Source organism: Natrix helvetica (assembly GCF_964273705.1).
Source record: "Natrix helvetica genome assembly, chromosome: 6".
Taxonomy (NCBI): Eukaryota; Metazoa; Chordata; class Lepidosauria; order Squamata; family Natricidae; genus Natrix; species Natrix helvetica.
In genome coordinates, this window is record NC_138553.1 from 42,707,998 (window position 1) to 42,728,439 (window position 20,442).

At 41.1% G+C, this 20,442-nt stretch overlaps 1 protein-coding gene across 3 annotated transcripts in view; it reads left to right on the forward strand.

Annotated features, from left to right (window-relative positions):
• Positions 1 to 20,442, forward strand: part of PPP1R12A (protein phosphatase 1 regulatory subunit 12A) — a 117,863-nt gene that overhangs the window by 64,484 nt on the left and 32,937 nt on the right. For all 3 annotated transcript variants that reach the window (XM_081958770.1, XM_081958771.1, XM_081958769.1), the window contains exons 5-9: positions 3,080 to 3,224; positions 6,037 to 6,111; positions 7,562 to 7,650; positions 7,810 to 7,967; positions 11,824 to 11,942. In XM_081958770.1, coding sequence (XP_081814896.1) covers positions 3,080 to 3,224; positions 6,037 to 6,111; positions 7,562 to 7,650; positions 7,810 to 7,967; positions 11,824 to 11,942 — 586 coding nt within the window. The remainder of the gene's footprint in view (positions 1 to 3,079; positions 3,225 to 6,036; positions 6,112 to 7,561; positions 7,651 to 7,809; positions 7,968 to 11,823; positions 11,943 to 20,442) is intronic.

The following is a 20,442-nucleotide window of genomic DNA, read 5'->3' on the forward strand; positions in this document are numbered from 1 at the left end:
GTTTGCAAAGTGCAAAAACTTTTTTTTTCCTTTTGGAAAGCTCTTTAACTGATTGATTAGAATTACATTGTTCAAGTGCTGTGCCAGCGGAAACACCTACCTATCTACTGTATTTCTCTCTATCTCTCTTTCTCTTTCTCTATCCCTCTACCTACCTACCTACACACATTTTCTCTCCCTACCTACTTATTTCTCTATCTCTCTCTATTTCTTTCTCTCTATCCCTTTATCTACCTACCTACCTAACTACTCCCTCTCTCTCTCCCCCTACCTATCTATTGTATTTCTCCCTCCCTCCCTCCCTCCCTCCCTTATTTCTCTATTTCTCTCTCTCTCTCTCTCTCTCAATTCCTTTATCTACCTACCTACCTAACTACTCTCTCTCTCTCCCTACCTACTATATTTCTCTCTCTCTCCATCCCTCTACCTACCAACCTATCTACTATCTCTCCCTCCCTATCTACTGTATTTCTCTCTCTCTCTTTCTCTCTCTCTATTCCTCTACCTACCAACCTACCTACTCTCTCTCTCTCCCCCTGCCTATCTACTGTATTTCTCTCTCCCTATCTCTTTCTATTTCTATCTATCCCTCTACCTACCTACACTCTCTTTCTCTCTCTCTCTATCCCTTTACCTACCTACCTACTTTCTCTCTCCCTACCTACCTACTGTATTTCTCCCTCTCTCTCTCTCTCTCTCTCTCTCTCCCTCTCCCTCTCCCTCTCCCTCTCCCTCTCCCTCTCCCTCCCTCTATATCCCTCTCTCTCTCTCTATCCCTCTATCTATCTACCTACTTTCTTAAAAATTGCCTCTTTAAAACCTTGGGGCGTCTTTTACTCCGGTGTGTCTTACACTCCGCAAAATACGGTACACTGTTTGTGGTGTTACATTTCACACTATACTTGTACAGATGCTGTTAAAATTGATGTGGGTTTCTAGAAGTATACATTATTCTCTGCTATTTAAAAGAAGGTACAATAGCATTTGGCCTCTTCAGATCAAGCATTTATTTTAAAAAGCTTCTTCACTTTGTTAAATTGTCTAGAACAATAATAAAGCAGTCTTTAAAAAAATAAGTGTAATAATTTGAACATTCTAGAGGGAGGGAGGGAGGGAGAGGGAGAGAGAGAGAGAGAGAGATGCTTAAAAGTGTGGACCAAGGAAGGGCAAGACAATAGTCAAGTCGTATCTATTCTTCCATTTCCTCTCAAATTATTATTTTTGGCACAAATCTTTATGAGATCTTTTACATTCCACTTTCCACTTTTGGCATATATAAAAAAAACAAGCAATTGCAAATGCTGCAATTTCTTGTTTCTGCAACTATTATTTATATGCAAATATAGTTGTAAGCAGAGAATCATAAGCAATTAAAAAACCAGCAGATAGTGAAGACAGTCTTCTTTAGTTCTTTTTCTGTTTTGGTTGTCGAGGGAGATAGAAAGTTCTGGCTCTTGCTCTTCTAGTGGCCTCAGTCATTATTAATTGATGTTGTAGTGTGTCTTTGATGTTGTCTCTCCATCTTCTTCTGGATCTGCCTCATGTTCTTTGAGCTTTTTTTTTTTAATGCCTTGTACGGTATGGAGTCCCAAATTGTCTAACAATTAGGATGACAATAATGATGATAATAAATATAATATTACTAATGATAAATGAATAACAATGATATGGTGATAGTGATCATAATTTAATTATCACTATGTTACCACAGAAGCTACCCCTCAGGGGCCGGAGCTCTGCCAGCGGGGGGGTGAAGGGGCAACACCAAGAAAGCTCAGATCACAAAAATGAATAAGAAAATCACATTGTTATAAACAGACCGAAAGTAATAATGAAATTATATCTAGACTATACATCATAATATATAAGCTGATTGAAAAATTTTTTTAGAATTAATATGCTGATTTTATATGATTTTGTACTAATGTTTTATACATAGATGTATGTTATGAGTTTGGAGGGAGGGGGCGTCTACCATACTTGCAACTGCCAAAATTTGTATACCATTCCACCTACCCTTTTCCTTATAAATGTTTTAAAAAACCAATAAAAATTTTTGAAAAAAAAAGAAGAAGCTACCCCTCAGTTGTGTGATTACCATAGTCACATGATCATCGTTTTAGTCAGTACATGTTATCCCATGTCTATCAGTTGTTTACTTTTTTCTTCCCATGCAGATCAGAAAAATTGGAAAGGGACTGCAAGAGAATAAATAAGCTCACGATGGGGAATACACATTGAAAGCAATGCCTACTTACTCTCTTATAATTCCTTCCTCTCTTCTCCTCTCCATCTCTCCACTCTTTGAGAGGGCATACAAGTGATTTCAGTAGGCAGTACCTGAGTCATTTTCCCCTCCCTTTCTTGCAGAGTGGAGAGATTGGAAAGGAAGGCAGAGTATCAGCTGTTTGCTGAGTGTGTTTGTGACTGCCAGTGAATTGCTTTCAATGTGTATTTCCCATTATGTGACTGTTCACTCTCTTTTAATCTCTTCCTCTCCACTAAATGTAAATATAAACAATATTTCATTGTTGCTAATTATACCAGTGCCCAAGTGAGCATTCCAAAGAGTGGGGGAGTGGTTAGGAAGCACACAAAAGCCAAAGGTGTCAAACTGATTAGCTGTGTTAGTTTTGAGTTGGTTTATCCTGGCACTACAGGAATTGGGAGGAGTGGAGAAAAAGACAGCATAGTTGCAGCTATGTGACTTTCCACTTAGCAACTACTTCACTTAGCGATGAAGTTGCCAGTCCCATTTGCTGTCACTAAATGAAGGCTATCTGTATTCATAATAATAATAATAATAATAATAATAATAATAATAATAATAATAATAATAATAATAATAATAATAATAATAATAATAATAATGATGATGATGTATGGTATGATCATTGTGATGAAACTATTAATGGTAATATTGAAAACAATAGTGATGTTGATGGCACTAAGTGACTGAAGGCAGCTTTTGACACAATTATGAATATGAATGTACAGTGATCTGCAAACGTTCTCCTTGTAAGGTTTCTTGAAAAACTTAAAATCTTTTAATTCAATCACATCTGTTCTAATTTAATAGGCTGTTAATACAAGCTGGGTATGATGTAAATATTAAAGATTATGATGGATGGACACCACTTCATGCAGCTGCTCATTGGGGAAAAGAAGAAGCATGTCGAATACTAGTTGAAAACTTGTGTGACATGGAAACTGTCAATAAAGTGGTAAGATTTCCATTTGACTTAATTCACAGCTTTTAACTGTGACAAAGATATTCTTTAATACTGCCCTTAACACTTGAACTGTATATCTGAACTACAATAAGCTGAACCTGTGTTATTTTTTAAAAAGATTTTAAGGCAACTTAAAGCTTTTGCAAATATTTTATGGTATTTCCTTTACCACACTTTAAGCATTCACTTGCGACTTTTCTATAGTCCCAACTAAAATTATATATAAATTATTTTTTCAGGAAGTCTTTGATTTCATTATTTTACTATTCAACTTTCTTTCATTTCATCATTCCAACAAGCATTCTTGTCCATATTGCCTCTTATGAAAACTGCCAATGCTTCAATGGCATTCTATAATATTCTTTTTATTTTGATCCATGTAGTTTTGACATCCTTTTTTCTTACATCCATCTTTCATTCATTCTAGTGGAAGAAATACCTCTGTAGTTTTTCTTCCTGCACTCATTTTATACTCTCACTCTTACTGCTTTCTATTCTTTTCTTGAATGTTCTTGCTTCCCAAGATGTTAGGCTCCCAAATAATAGTCTTCTTAAATTTAATGTCTTTTATTCTTGTATCTTTCACTAATATTATTTCATGATAAACAAGAAAATTATGTTTTTTATTTATTCCTTGGTCATCTGTGATTGAAATCTGTGTTTTAGTCAGGTATTCAAAACAACCCTTTTTTACTTACCAGAAATTTCCTATTCTCATTTATTACTGGATCAAATAGGCCCGTGATGGCAAACCAATGGCACGCGTGCCACAGGTGGCATGTGGAGCCATATCTGCTGGCACGCCAGCCATCATCTCCAGCCAGCCAGCTGATTTTCAGCCTTCTGGAGGGCCAGGGGAGGCTGTTTTCGCTCTCTCCAGGTTTCAGAAAAGCCTCCAGGGCCTGGGGAGGACAAAAAACAGGCCCAACGGGCCAACCGGAAGTTCGACAATAATGGCCTCCCCCAGCCCCCTGGAGGAAATACCGAGCTCAGCGTGGAGGCGAATAGTGCGGCGCGCGTGGCAGCTAGAGCTTGGGTATGTGCACACATGCGCATGTGGGGGTGCACTTTGTATTAGGGGGGGCCAGCAGGCACGCATGCTATTGCATGCATGACCTCGCATTTTTGGCACCCAACAACAAAAAGGTTAGCTATCATTGAAATAGGCTATTTAGTTTTACTGTACAGTGGAACATCCTGTCACGACCGTAATCTGTTCCACTTCGGTCGCAACCTGATTTGGTCGTGACCAGAAGCAAGACTGACTGCGCATGCGCATTTTAAAAAATGGTGCGGAAGAGGAAATTACTGTGCTAGGAATAATCACTGCAGCTGTGTTTGATTGCCACCCAAGTATTTGTTCACAACCAGATACAAAAAAATTTGCAATTTAGTTGGCACCCAATTTGGTTGTGCTCAGAAGCATTCATGACCCAAGGTTCTACTGTATTTTCTCTTATTTCTTCTCATTCATTAATGTCACCTAATGAACACAGCAACAATATATTGGTGGGGTCAGGAAATAACTCTGTGAGAGCACCAGAGTTTGTTTGTTTAACTCATTTATATAGCTGCCCAACTCACACATAGGTGACTCTGAGAGGCTTGCAACATTTAAAAATCCACCACATAATAAAAACCCATACAAATTTCTGTTCGACACCCATAGAAGCCACAACACAAGCAAACCAGTCACTTGACAAAGCTCCATCTTCATTTGTAATCCCCAGGGCTGCTGACAAAGCCATGCTTTTAGGCCATTCAAAAAGCAAGAAGATGTGGGCCAACTGCATCTCTGGGTGAACAATGTTCCATAGAGAAGGTGCTGTAATTGAGAAGGCGTTTTTTTCGTGGACTCACTAGATGTACATCCCTAATTGATGAGACATATCCTGCTTTCCCATCCTGATGGGCTGGATATATATAATAGGGGAGACGCAATTAGGTTTTGTATCAGGAATTAATAGATTTAGTTATCCATATATTGATTATGTTTTTATATCATTTTTTAAAATAATTTTTAGCTTTTAAAATTACTCTTCCTATGCTGGTCTATGGCCATAATGAAGTTTTGATTTGAGAGGAGAGGCAGTCCATCAAATAGCCTGGCCCAAAGCCATGTAGGGTTTTAAAGGTGATAACCAGCACCTTGAAAAGTACCTAGAAGCAGATTGGCAACCAGTGTAGCTCCCTCAAAAGACATGACACATGTGCATGTCTAGGGTTGCACAAAACTGTTTGGACCACGACATTATGAATCAACTCAAGCTTCTAGATACTCTTCAAGGGCATCCCCATGTAGAATACATTACAATAATCCAGATAGGGGGTGACTAAGGCATAGGACATGTTGGTCCAGGAATGAGTAAAATTGGTGGACAACTTGAAGTTGTTCAAAGACTCTCCTGGCCATGACTCCCACCTGCTCCTCAAGGAGGAATCACAAGTCCAGGAGAATCCCCAGATTATGCCAATACATTTTTTATTTGGGGAGGATAGGAAAACTGATGTTGTTTTAGAACAAACCTTTAAGCTGCACTTCTGATTTTAATTTCTTTACAATGTATTCAGAGCTTTTGTAAGATTTAGTAATCAGAGCTACAGTTAACATGATTGCTAATTTTCACTTTTTTTTTTTCAAATCATGGAAGGGAGTTTGGCAGGTACTTTAAGAAGCAGTTGAGGATACATTGGTATCTACAGCCAGCAGGTTTAATAGATTTCCTTCCAACAAGAAATTCTTGTTCTTTATGGTTATTATTTTAATTGCACCATAATCTGTTTTTTTCTGTCTCCTCTATAGGGTCAAACAGCATTTGATGTAGCAGATGAAGACATTTTAGGTTATTTAGAAGAGCTTCAAAAGAAACAAAACATGGTAAGCTCTTTTAGTGTGCAAGAACAAAATGTAAACCAATATGAAACTTCTTATTAAACTATGTAGAATTAACACAAAAGGGCATCCACATTCATATTGATTTCAAATTAAGAGCTGTTCAAATAGAATACTTTAATAGCCAGTGTTTTGCATATACTAAACTTAAGTCTTGCTAATGTTTTTGGCATTTGAGCACACCATTAAAAAAAATCTGGATTTCTGTATTTTTCTTTCTGAGGCCATATTTACTCCTACTGCATGGGAAGTTTTGTATTTATTCCTTGTTCCCAAATGAGAAACACTGCTTCGTCCTTTAGTTGGGAAGAAGTTTAAATATAGTAGAATTACTGTATTTTTCGGAGTATAAAACGCACCAGAGTATAAGATGCAGCAAGGTTTTGAAGAGGAAAATTTAAAAAAAAACATTTTTTGCACTCTGCAAACCTCCCAAAAACAGCCCGTTTTTCGTGAAAGCGGGCCGTTAGGAGGCTTGTAGAGTGCTCATGGGGGTGGGGCACAAACGAGAAAAAATGCCCCATTTTTCATGAAAATGGGCCTGCTTTTTGTCAGAAAAAGGGCATGGATAGCCTTTAGGAAGCTTATAGACTGCTGCTCATGGGGGGGAGAGGAACGGGCTGTTTTTTCCTTGTTTCTACCCTCCCCAGCCCCAAGAAGCTCTCTGAAAGTCTTCTAAAACCTATGCATGGCCATTTTGGGGAAGGGGCGGGGTTTCAGGTGGCAAAAAATGCTGTATTCAGTGTATAAGACGCATCCAGATTTTCAGCCTCTTTTCTGAGGGAAAAAGGTGCGTCTTATACTCCGAAAAATATCTTATACTCCGAAAAATATGGTAGTCCATCTTATTTCCAAAGCTTTATTTAGCTGCTAGCTACAGCTTGTGGCCCCATATTATAAGTTGTCATAATATACCATCGTGAGTAGGAAAGTGCCTTCTCCATACTAAGCTACAGCAACACATAATCTGATGGGAATCCATTTCTGCTCAGGGAGTTTGGTATTAACTCCCAAGACTCCATTTGTTAATAACTGCCAGTTCTTAGCTATTTTGAAGTTCCAGAGATCCTTATTGCTACAGAAACTTCACTCTCATAGTAGTTTCTCTTACAATACTTCCGGATCCTTTCTGAAAGCAGTGTCTAATAAAATAATTTATCGGTTGTGAACTAGCATCATTATACTTTTTATCTATTTTATTTCTTTTTATCCTGCCTTTGTATTTATGGGAATTTTATATGATCTTCAGATATGAGAAATGGGCATGGTTTTAGGACAGTTTGTTTGCTCCAGGTCAGGGTTACTTTTTATTCTGAAAATTAGTTTTGAAAGATTAAAGGATTTTACTTTTTGAATTATTAATACTGCAACATTCTTGGTAAATTTTACATATAATAATTAAAAATCTAATTAAGTATTTTAACTTTTCTTAAAGCTTCATAGTGAGAAGAAGGAGAAGAAATCACCTTTAATTGAAACAACAGCCAACATGGACAATAATCAGTCTCAAAAATCATTTAAAAAGTAAGTAGCTAAACTGAAACTAACATAGGGAGAGGGGCAATGAAGGATTAAGATTATACAAGTTTGGACTAGAATTTGCTGTGGAACAAACAGTCCACCTTTATATTCAGTTTTCCCCCTAAAAGTAATAAATAAATATTTATAATATCAATATTCCAGTAAAGATACTTTGATCATTGAGCAAGACAAGAATCCATCAAACATTGAGTCTTTAGAACAAGAAAAGGGTGATGAGGAGGAAGAAGGAAAAAAAGACGAATCCAGTTGCTCTAGTGAAGAAGATGAGGAAGAAGATTCAGAATCCGAAGCAGAAACAGGTAATGTAGAAAAAGGCTTCTTATTTATTTTCACCTCATTTTAATTTGTTGTTTAACTTTTGTTCCTTCCTTTTTTGTTTGTTTGCTGCTGCCTTAAAAATAATATGAGTTGATGCGGAGGGACAGATGGAAGGTATTAAGTATTTCAAGTTTTTTAGAACGCTCATACTGCATTGGATCAATTTTTATCTTATCATGTTTTACATGTTCTTTAAACATTTACACATAATTTTTGAACAACTCAATTAACGTCACAAATAGGTAATTGGTAACTATTAGAAACAAGGTGCTATATTACATGAAAACAAAATGAGTAAGAAGTCTTGCAGCAAGAGTTGACAAATCAAGGATTGCATGCACTTACATTATCATAAAGAGACTTCTGTGGTAGTGGGTTGCATTGATTTTGGAAAAAAATGCAGCATTGCCAAAGTTAGCTTGTTTAAAATTGCTGTCTTCATCACGTAAGGCCAAGTGGGGCCTGAAAGGTAAGTGAGCAATGGTGATGCATGTTGAGATTATTTTGTTGAAAGTCTCAACAAACAGATGTGAGAAAATCAAATGTATGCTTCAGTGCTCTATTTATGCAAATTACATTGGTCATGTCTTTATTTTGTACACTAATAACTTGATTACTTGTTTTTAATCTTAATAATGAAGAATATATCAAGTTTATACACAAACTACTGGATATGCTATTTTTTTAAAAAAAATACACAAGCTGTTTGCAGTGAATATACTGGAAGCTTAGCTTAGAAAATTTTTTCCAGCAGTCTAGTAATTATACCGTGTTTCCCTGAAAATACGACCTGTCCTGAAACTAAAGCCTTGCCACATTTTTCGCGTGGGCAAAAATATAAGCCCACCCCCGAAAATAAACCCCCTGGACAACACACACACCCCGGCCAGGCAGAGCACTACTCACCGACATAGCGGTATCCTGAAGGCGCCAAGCTGCAGGAGCCGGGGGGGGGGAGAAAAGCGCTCACATTGCTTGGTGCCTTTGGGATACTGCTAGGTTGGGGAGTGGCATTCTGCCTGGCCGGAGGGGGGAGTTGCCGGGCGGCTGCTCCCTTGCGAACTGGGTCCTGAAGAGCCTCAGGGACGAAGTAGCCATGAAGAGCCTCAGGGACGAAGTAGCCATGAGGTGACCACGCTCACGAGCAACAACACGGCAAACTCCCTCTCCATCTGGGCAGAGCACCATTCGACCTAGGGGGTATCCCTAAGGCGCCAAGCCACGTGGCGCTCTGCCCGCTCCCCAGCTCCCATGGCTTGGCATATTAGGGATACCCCCTAGATCAGTGCATGGAGCTCTGCCCGGCTGGAGAAGGGGGTTGCACGAGTGCCTGTTCCACCCCCAGCAGGCATGCCTCCTAGCCTCAACATGTCTGGGCCCAGCTCTCCCTGCATCAGCCGCCGCCATGCTCCCAGCCCACAACCATAGAGTGTACTCCTAGAGCGGCCGCTGCTGGAAGACTCGGCAGCCGAGTTTTGGAATTTGGAACCAGAGAAGACGATATGCTCGGAGTGAAGCACTTTTTAAATTATATTTAAAAAGTAATGCATAAATTGGCCTTTGAGACATCTCTTCGAAAGGTTGTGCTTTGGAAAATTAACTTTTATTATAGCAGAACAATTTCAGCCTTGTAAACTTCTACAAAATTCATTTCCTTCTTTCTTTTCCTGTAGGCTTTATGGTTTTCCTATATAGCACAATATAATTGATTTTAAAATAAAAAATCAAAATGATATACTTTTAGTTCACTTAATTATAGTAATGTAATATTGAAAATCTTGCTGCAGTGTAAAATATATGTCTTCCAAGAATGACTTAAATATTCAGACTCATCACTTCAGCATTTCTTGAGTTACAGGACTTTCATTGCTATGTTTTCTTTGTTCCTACTATGCAATCTCGTGCCAGGAAAATATGACTCTGACACAAGAATTAATTTATGTAAACTTGGAGATTTTAAAATATCAACAGGACTTTCATCGTACTTTATTTGGCATGCTAGAGAACTTAACTTTTCCCTGAGGCTGAATCTCTATGTTCCAAATTTGTACTTTCATTTTGCTTCCGATTATTTATTATAAGGTAGATTCAGAGGTCTACTATAAGTGCTTGTACTTGGAAAAAGGTTCTAGATGGATTAGAGGGCTACTATAATACCTCTTTTGCATAATACGTATACAGACAGGATTCAACCCCATACATTAGTATTTCATTTTTTAATGAAAAGCACTGGGAATATTAGTTTTTTAAATGTGCAGAGCATGAAAAGGTAATTCCCTAATTGTCTGGTTTTCACCGTCCTCAATGATTCAGTATCCATTCACTGAGACTAGCTTGTACTTCAATTATTGAATACGCGCTTAGTTATTAAAATATAGTTACTGTTACATATTGACATATTGTATATAATTATATCCCATGTAGTCAGTTATTTTTCTGAGTGCCTTTGCCAAGAGTTATAAAACATGAAAGAGTGCCTTCTCAACTGTTGCATTTGGGATTGAGAGCCACATTCCACTTTGCCTGACTCTTACATCAGAGATTGACAACCATGATCTGTGGACCATAAACTGATTCCCAGTCATTTTTTTTGCAGCTCAAGAAAACTATGAATTCTATTACTGATACTTGATAGTATCTGGAGATTATTATAAAAAAAGCATTGAAATAGTACATTAAGATTCTGATAGGCTCAAAATATTAAAAATGTCCTGAAATTCTGTATCATTTTCTTTATTAACTCTGTGTCCCCTTTAAATTTTGACTGGAAGGAAATAATCTTATTCATCACCATTACCCTAATATGTTTCTAGCCATTTAGGAACTATTCTTGTGTTTTTAGATTTTTGCACTATTTTTAGTTTTGGTTTTAAATGTTTTATCATATTTGTATTATTAAATGTTTATTGTAAATATCCCTCCACTACTCAGAACACATCAATAACTTAGCATTTGAATACATTAATTAAAACAACACTATTTTCTTGTTGTATCCTACTGTTAATTAGTACCAGGAATTATATAATAATTTGATCAGTTTTTAATGGCAAAATATAGTTTTCTGCTATGAGAATACACTGTGGGAAATATTCCTCTTATAATCTTCCGCTCCGTTCCCTTCCCCCAACTTGCAAGAAAGATGGAATCTTGTTTTGTGCTTTAAAGTAGCCACTATAAGTAGTCTGTGACTTATGACAGCACTGACCATGTTGTTTAGTGGCAGCAATTCCTGTTGGATTCTCTTGTTTTTGTAAGAAGCCGGCAGAGAACATCAGATATGATGATCATGTGACCATGGCTTGTTGCAACATCAACATCATTTGGCATAATTTTAACGTCTACCTCCTGGCATACACATTCTTACTAGTTTTTAGAGGGATATTGTTTTAAATTTAACTTGATATTTTAAACTTTTGTATTGATTTATTTATTAGCTGTACAGTTTGGCATATTTTACCCTCCTCTTATACATGTATTTATATAGTTATTTCTATGTTTTAATCTGTTGTATTTTAATACGGACTGTACACCGCCCCGAGTCCCTTTCGGGAGAGGGGGCGGTATATAAACGCTAATAATAAAATAAATAAATAAAATAATAAATCATAATTGTGAGATGGGCACCAAGCACTGGATTACGATTTTGTGATAGCAGGGATGGCTAGAACTATGAGGATTCATCATAAGTACTATTTGGTGATAATTTTACAATAATTAGAAATATTTCTTAACAAAATTAGCTCTTGGTTTTGGGGTTTAAGCTAATGCCTTTTGAGAGAATGGGATAGCTACAGACAATACATTTATATTATATAAACTGAATGATTTTTTTTATAGAAAAGAACAAATCTATAGCCAATAATTCAAGTACCACCAATGTGCAAGCTTCTTCGATTGTTGTAACAACACCATCTGTTCCTACTGGTCAAGTGACACCTACATCCCCTCTTAAAAAGGTACAATATGCTTTTATTCATTTACTAGGAGTAACATTTAATTGTATATAATTACATACAATATCTATTTTAAAAGCAAAATTGTAATAATTTTTTTCAAAGGTGTTTCAGTCTGATGATAAAAGACATCTTTGCCCTATTTGGCACCCTACAAGTGTGTTGGTAACTGCAGCTGCCAGAATTCGCAGATAGCATAGCTCCTCTACTTATGAATTCTGCGAGTTGCAGTGCCAACACTTCTCACTTCCCCGGGAAGCCTTGACTTCCATTGAGAGAAGAAATACCAAGTATTGTTGAATTGTCACTGTCAAGTAAAGAAATCCATAACTCATAGGCCACACATACAGTAGGTCCTGGCTTCTTTCTGACAGGAAGCAGATCACTTGCTTTTCTGTTTCAAAGTAGTAGAAAAACAGATGTCTGGAATAGATTGTTGAATGGAAGAGTCTCCATTCTTAGTATTGGTGCACTTCCTTTAGCAACTGGGAAACAATTGTCTTCAGAATAATCAGACCTCCCTGGCCTCCAGCAGTACCCATTTTTGGCCAGAAGAGTCCTGCTGTAGACTGGGGAGGCTGAAAATGGGCCGCAGGTGGGAGGAGATGTACACGCCCCCCCTGGCCCATTTTGGCTGGCAGAGGCACCATGTGGCAGTCCTTTGATGTATCCAGACCACGGGCCAGATTTAATCACGCCACAGGCTGGATGCAACCCATGGGCCTTGAGTTTGACACCCCTGAGATGGACAGTGACAGTGTCTGTTTCTGTGCAGTGGCAATGTTTAAATAAACATGCTATATGTAATGAATGTGCACATGTAAGTTCACAGGAAATGTTGGTGCGTAACGTGTTTGTGAACCCTTTTGGATTTTCAATTTTTTTTCAAAATAATGATCTAAAAATGGTTTGTTCTTCACATAAGTCCTACAACTAGGTAAAAGAAACCCAGTTAAATGAGTCAAAAGTCATAATACTGAAAATAATATTGAGGAAAATGACGCAACTAATTTATAATCCTGGATGTTCACATACTTTTGCCATAAACAAATATGTAGCTTTTTTATTGCTTATATGTTGAAGAACAAGGATTTTAATTATTTGCCAACTATTAGAAAAAAAAAAACCTTCATGAAATCTTAAATGCTACAAATTGAGCTGAACACTGGTGTTTACTGTGCTATGTAGCTACATTGGCAATAATTAAGAAATGTTTACTATTTCTTTCTAGAATATTTTTTTAGTTTCCCAGTCTAGAGTTCTATCATTTAGTTAAAACTGTCAATTTGCCAGTAGATTGGGCATTACCTGATATACTCATTCTCTCTGAAGTGGACACAGCAGCCAGACTGGGTTTGCTCTGTCCAGTAACCAATTGGACTGGGTCTACAATCTGTGATGTCATCATGCACTGGTGGCTCCTCCCAATTCTAAACGAAGGAGACTGTAGACTCATGAGAGAATTGAGAGAGAGAAAAAAAGAAGAAATGCACTCTCTCCTTATGTACAAAAATTTCTCGGTCAGACTCAGACCAAAAACCAGGGTGGGGCTGGTTGCTGTCTCCACTTCAGAGAGAAGGAGCATATCAGGTAAGGACCAACTCCCATTCTCCTATATCAGTGGAGACAGCAGCCAGACTGGGACATACCAAAGGAAGGGCTGTCCAATAGGGAGAGGAAATGATGGTAAAAGTCTGCTAAGGGACATGTACTTGTTGCAGCACTCTGCGACCAAAGGCTGCATCTGCTGAAGCATACTTGTCTAATTTGTAGTGGCGCATGAAAGCCATAGGAGATGTCCATGTAGCCGCCTGGCAAACTTCCTCAATGGACGCCTGAATAGACTATGCCGCCGTGGTTGCCGCACTCCTGGTAGAGGGGCTGTAACATTTTGTGAAACCTGTAATAACTGAAGTTCATAGGTTAGTTTAATGCAGGCTCTAATGAACCATCCCAGGCTTGATGGTGCGGCCTTTGTCCCCAAAGATGTCTGGCAGAAAGAGACAAAGAGACATTCAGAACGTCGAAGCAAGGAAGTGCAGCTGATATAAATTCTAAGAGCCCTGCGTACGTCAAGGGTGTGCATTTACTCTCCAGCTGATGTTGAGGAGCTGGACAAAAGTCTGGCAATGTCACTTCTTGGGCCCTGTGAAACCTGCTGTTAATTTTTGGTATGTAGCAGTGGTGGGTTGCAGGCGGTACACCTTAGTACGGGCGTACCGTAGCCTGTCTGCAGCACCAGGTACCGTTCCGGTACGGTGCTCCAGAGGGCCCACCCACCCGTCCGTGCTCCTTACCTGTCTTTAAAGCCTTCAGCGCTTCCACACACGTGCATGGTGCATACAGCACCTGTGTGACGCTCTGCTGAGCAGCTGGAGCATCGCATAGGCATCACTGGAAGGTAAGATGTATGCGTGTGTGCACCGCACGCATTCATATGGAGGATGCCGGGCCCCATTGCAACTGTACCAGTTGCAATGGATCCAGAACCCACCACTGGTATGTAGGTAGGGTCCAGGCATAATACAACCTGTCAGAGTGAAATATGCATAGATCGTGTCTTACTGACAGGGCTGCAAGGTCTGAAATACGCCTGGGCGATGTTATGGCCACAGGAATAAAGTTTTTAAAGATAACAATTTCAAAGACATGGATCGTAATGGTTCAAATGGCTGAGAGATAAAAGCCTCTAGAACCTTTGGCAAGTCCCAAGTTGGGTACCTATGGATGACAGGGGGTCGGAGGTTTGAGGCACCCCAGAGGAATCTCCGCACCAGTAGGTGAGCTGAAATACATTCTGTAGAGAAACAGTCCAGAACGGAAGACAAGGCTGCCACCTGTCATCGTAATGTGTTTGGAGTAAACCCCTGATCCAGCCCCCTCTGTAAGAAATCCAGTACTTAAGGGATGGAGGCCCTAAGAGGATCTATAGAGAGGGAAGGACACCAGCGCTCAAACGCTTGCCATGTGGCATCGTAAATACGGTTTGTTGAGTCTCTCCGAGAAGTCTGTATAGTTGCGATGACGTTGAGGGAAAGGTTGTCAGCGGTCAAGGCCTGCCGCTCAATCACCATGCGGTTAGTTGTAGCCACTGGGTGTCTGGGTGTTTTATTGACCCCTGGTGGAGGGCGATTACCCTCTGTGGGATGCGCCATGGTGGGGATATTGACAGGGTCATGAGGTCGGCGAGCTAGGAGCAGCGCGGCTAGTGGGGCGCCAGAAGTAAGAGTTCTGCCTCCTGTTCCAACACCTTGCGCACCACTCTTTGGATGAGTGGAAGGGGTGGGAATGCGTATAGGAGGCCCCTGGGCCATTGGCACCTGAGGGCATCCACCCCTTCTGCATTTGGGTCCGTGAACCTCAAATAGTACCTGGGGACTTGGTTGGCCGACGTTGCAAACAGGTCGACGACTGGCAGATCGAAACGGCGGGTGAGTAGATGGAAGAGGTCTGGATGGACATTCCACTCCGCCTAGACTATCATGGATTGGCTGAGCCAGTCCGCTTGGACATTGGAGATGCCCGATATATGTTCCGCCCTGAAAGATGCTAGATGTGATTCCGCCCAGTGACATAACAGGTTGGCTTCCTGCATCAGAGGCCAGGACCGAGCCCCCCTGCCTGTTGATGTGTGTCTTGTTAGTGGTGTTGTCGGTTAGGACTAGGATACGGTTGTTCTATACTGAGCGCTGGAAGTGTATCAAGGCGAGGCAGACTGTCTGCAGCTCGAGCCAATTTATGCTATTTTGGCTTTCTGCTAACGACTACTGGCCTTGTGCCACTAAGTTCTGCATGTGAGTTCCCTACCCCATCAGGCTGGCGTCTGTCGTAAGGGTGAGGTGGATAGGCTCCCTGAACAGCTTTCCCCTCAAGATGGCTGGAGACTGCCACCATTTTAGAGACTGTATGATCTCCCTGGGAAGGTGAACCTGGTGAGGGCAACAGCTCCTGTTGGACTTCTGGTGGGGGAGCATGAACCACTGTGGTGACCTGCTGTGGAACCTGGCCCATGGGACTGTCCTGAAACAGGATACCATTTTGCCTAGTAGCTGCGATAGCAGGAGGCGGGAGACCCGGCGAAGGACTCATACTCTCCGGACTATCTCCCTCAGGGCAAGAATCTAGTGTGGGGATAGAAACACTCTTCCAGAGTCTATGACAGCTCTGAGGTGCAGAATGCATGTCCCGGGAACCAGGTGACTCTTTTTGAGATTCACCCCGAACCCGTGGTCCCTCAGCACCTGGATGGTTTGGACAATCCCTCTCTGCCTGGTGAGCTGACCTGGACAATAGCAGAATATCATCCAGTTAGCAGAGAATCTGAGGTGGGCTGCTAAGGCAGCGAACACTTTTGTGAACACCCTTGGAGCAGAGGAGAGGCCGAATGGGAGGGCTCGGTATTAATAATGCCTCCCCCCATAGGAGAACCGGAGATATTTTGGTAGTCTGCAAATATGGGAACGTGAAGATAAGCTTTGGTTAAGTCTATTGAGGTGAGGAAATCGCCCTTCCTGGCCCTCTCCAAAATGGTGTGGAGGGAGTGCATTTTGAACCACTGATAAACTGTGTGGTGGTTCAATGATTTTAGGTCTAGGATCGCTCTCCAACCCCCAGAAGCCTTCGGCACCACAAACAGACGGGAGTAATACCCTGCCCTCTGTGGTTTGAAAGAACCGGCTGGATGGCTCGAATATCCAGCAGGTGCTGAATAGCCTGCTCCATCAGGACTCGTTTGTGGGGGAATCAGGAGATCGGGCATTGCACAAAGTGCTCCTGAGGGGTGGAGAGGAATTCTAAAAGGAGTCTGAATTTGATCATTTTGATGACCCAATTGTCCAACATGGTCTCCTCCCATCGGTGAGCGAAGAACAATAGACGGCCCCCGATTGTGAGAGAGTCCAGATAGTCACTTTCACCTTTGGAATTGGCGATTTCCCACACCTCAATAAGACTTTTTTTGGGGGGAAACACTGAGTGTTTCTATTGGACCTGTCCTGTTGAGATCCCTGTCTGGGTGGCAAAGACTGTCATTGCGGATGGGGGAAAGAGAATCCCCCGTCTTCCCCTCGAAAGGGCGACCTGTTATAGAAGGGAGCAGGGCGGTTTTCCTGGTTTTTTATATATGGATGAGAGGACCTTGCATTTATGTTTGGATTCAGTGAGGTAAGGATCCAAGGGGGCTCCGAAAAGTTGACAATCTGCAAAGGGGGAAGCTGCCAGGTGCCACTTGGTGTGGACGTCTGCCTGCCATGGTTTAAGCCATAGCAGCCTTCTGGCCGTGACAGAAGACGCCATGGCCTTGTGTGCAAAACGGGATGCGTTTAAGGAAGCATCCTCAAAGTATTTGACAGGAGCCCTGATTTTGTTCAGATCCCAATGGGATCTGGTATCTGTGGTTGTAGTACTTTCCTGGAGCTGCTGTATACACACTAGGGCTACCCTGGAAAAAAAGAGGTGGCTGTAGAGGCCCGCACTGCCCAGGCACCTGCCTAATAGGCCCTAACTAATGTTTGTTCTGACCTTTTCTCTTCGGGCTTGAGGGTGTATTCAGGAACCCCAGAGACTACTGTAGGTGATGACACGGCTGCCACTGGAACATCAACTGGAGGGATCTCTAGGAATTTGGAGAGATCAGGAGTGACATTGTAGAGGTGCTTGTCCAAGTTGGTGGGAAGAGGACCTGCTCCTGGAGATGCCCACTGCTGTTGCACCACATTCATGAAAAGCTTTGGAGTTGGAATGACTTCTTTTTCCACCATTCGTTCGGAGAATAGGACGTTGGGATATTCTGCAGGTGTTGCGTCAGAAGTCTGAGCCTGAGGGGAAGCTGCCTTTAGGGTATCCTGTTCTCCAAAACTAGAAGCCTGGCTGGCTGAGGTGGAAGGAGGGGGATGTCTTTTCCCCTTGGAGGACTTGTTCCTGCACCTGCTGGATGACCTGGAAGGAGGCCTTTGTTGAAGGCCTGCAGCAATGCCCTGTTTGATTGCCTCAGAGATTATTGAGGCCATATCAGGAGGGGCTGAAGTAGAGGCCCCCAGGCGTGTGAATGAAGAGAGGCAGATGGAGCAGAGAGGCTCTGTTCAGGGAGGCATCAAAAATTTTTTCTCTCGTGTCAGGCTGCAGAGAAGATGAAGAGGAAGAGAATTCCCCCTCAGAATCAAGAGACATCTCAGCCAAGGAGGGGCAAGCCTCAATAGGAGGCAGCTCTGGAGGATCTGGAGGACCAGCCTGTGCCACAATTGAGGGAGGAGAGATGGTTCTGGCCCCTTGTGCAGCCTGCCTTTGTGCCCTTTCAAACTCCTTCTCAAGGGCTTTCTGTCTCCTCTCCTCAGCCCTGAGAGAAGCCTTAGAAATTTTGGCTGCTTTGCCCTTATCACCACTGTCCTTAGCCTGCCTCTTGCGACTGGCCCTGACACCTGAAGGCCCTGCCTCCTCTCTTTGAGGAATACGGCCTGAGAGGGCATTGGAAGCCCCGGATGAAATCATGAGGGCAACTGGAAGAGTCCATAGAAATCAATCCAGAAATAAAAAGGAATAATCTCACCGGATCCGAAGTGGAGGCAGGCAAAGAAAGCTGTCCCCACAGCTTTTCAGAGGGTCGGCAAGCTTGTGATCCTCAAAATGGCGCCTGTAGTCTCTCCGCGCCTTCAACGAGCTGTTTGGAGCCTCAAAATGGTGTCCATGACTTCTCGTGCCTTCCGCAGCTTCAGCAGCACCTCCGAGGTCGGAAAACTACAGCGCAGCCGAGGAAGGCAGGAACGAGGCAAATTTGCTCCCCGGGCAGCCTCTGAGCCGCAGCTCGTGAGCCTGGTGGTCAGTGTGGATAGAAATGTGACTCCCTGTGTTCCAGAGCGAACTCGTGGGCGTGCGAGTCTGTAGAGCCATGGGGAGGTAGTAACCAGGCTGGAGGCCCAAAGGCCACATTTTCAAATCTCCCACTCAATCCGATATTGTGGAGAGCCGGAGAAAATGATTTAAAGGGCTTAAAAAAAAAAAAGCCAATTAGAGGTACCTTTGTCAAACAAGCCTAAATTTAGTCAGGAGAGAACAATTCTCATGTCTGTCCAGGTTGGACTGAGTCTAGAATTGGGAGGAGCCACCAGTGCATGATGACATCACAGATTGTAGACCCAGTCCAATTGGTTACTGGACAGAGCAAACCCAATCTTGCTGTTGTCTCCACTGACATAGGAGAATTGCCAACACCCTAAAATAAAAACCCTAAAGAGTAAGAATTCCTGATAGCCTTTACCAGTGGTTTTGGCAAATCTCTAGAGATTTCAATCTCTGTGCTTCAGATTTGAAGCTGAAAAGATTTTTCAGAGCATTTCTTAGGGTGCTTACTGCATTTCTTGGCACATGTATAAAGAAGATGTGTCTATCTGCACTTGCATTATAACTTTGCAGTCCAAGGAAAAAATATTTTTAAGCTAAGGAAACATGTTCACACCTTTTCTGAAACTTACACTGTTTTGTCACTTTCTTACACCAAACACTTATTTTTGGGGGAAGCACAGATATTGTGTATTCCTTAATGAGGTGCTGATATGTATAATCTGAAGCATCTTTTGGGTTTAGATTCAGAATATAGCACATCTGTACTTTTCTATACATTGTGTGAATGTGGAGAAGCATCAATTAATTTATAACAGTAGGTTTCAACTATTTCCATATCTAGTTGCAATACTAAGAGGACTTTTATCCATGCCTCTTTTAACTTGATCAAGTAGTGGTAATCTTTAGTGAAAAACAAAATGGGTATCAATTTTATTCTACAACTCTTTCTTCTGATTTTCCTTTATTGCTCTTCTCACCCCTCTCTTCCCATTCCTCTTCTTTATTTCCTTTTTGTAAATGGTTGGGGGTCTTCCAACATTGAATGTACTAAAGTGGATTCTTCATTCAAGAATATATCTAGAGTCAAGGGATGAGGAGAAACTTTTGTGAATCCTTACATCAACATTTTAATATATTTTAATTCTATATTTCAATTATTAATTCTATTATCATTAGGGACTTTTGATGGAATAAATTTAAACAAAGAGTCTAGTGCATTTTTGTGAAAAATGAATAGGGTACCAATGCTAAGGCAAACACCATTTTTCTTCAATCTTTATCTCCTTTTTTATGTGTCTTGTCCCAATTGGCTTTAGTATGGCTCTCCCTCTCTTCTCATGCCTGTGATGGACTCTGTAGATCCTGCATCATGGAGGCAGGGCTTACATAGAACTGGCATTATTCTTGTGCCAAGTAAAGGTGAAAAGTCTCTGGTGAGGGCATTGTATGTTTACCCTTTTTTTTTTCCAGGTTACCAAATAACAACTGCTAATTCCAATGTTAGTATCATAATTGCATGATTTTAAACAGTGTTGTTTGTGCATCATGGCAAGTATGTATTCATAGTGCAACATTTAAAGCTAACCTTTGAAAAAAAAATAATTTTGAAATTTTAACTTGCTCAGGAAATGGTATGAAGCTTTTCTTTCTTCTCCAGAAATATAAA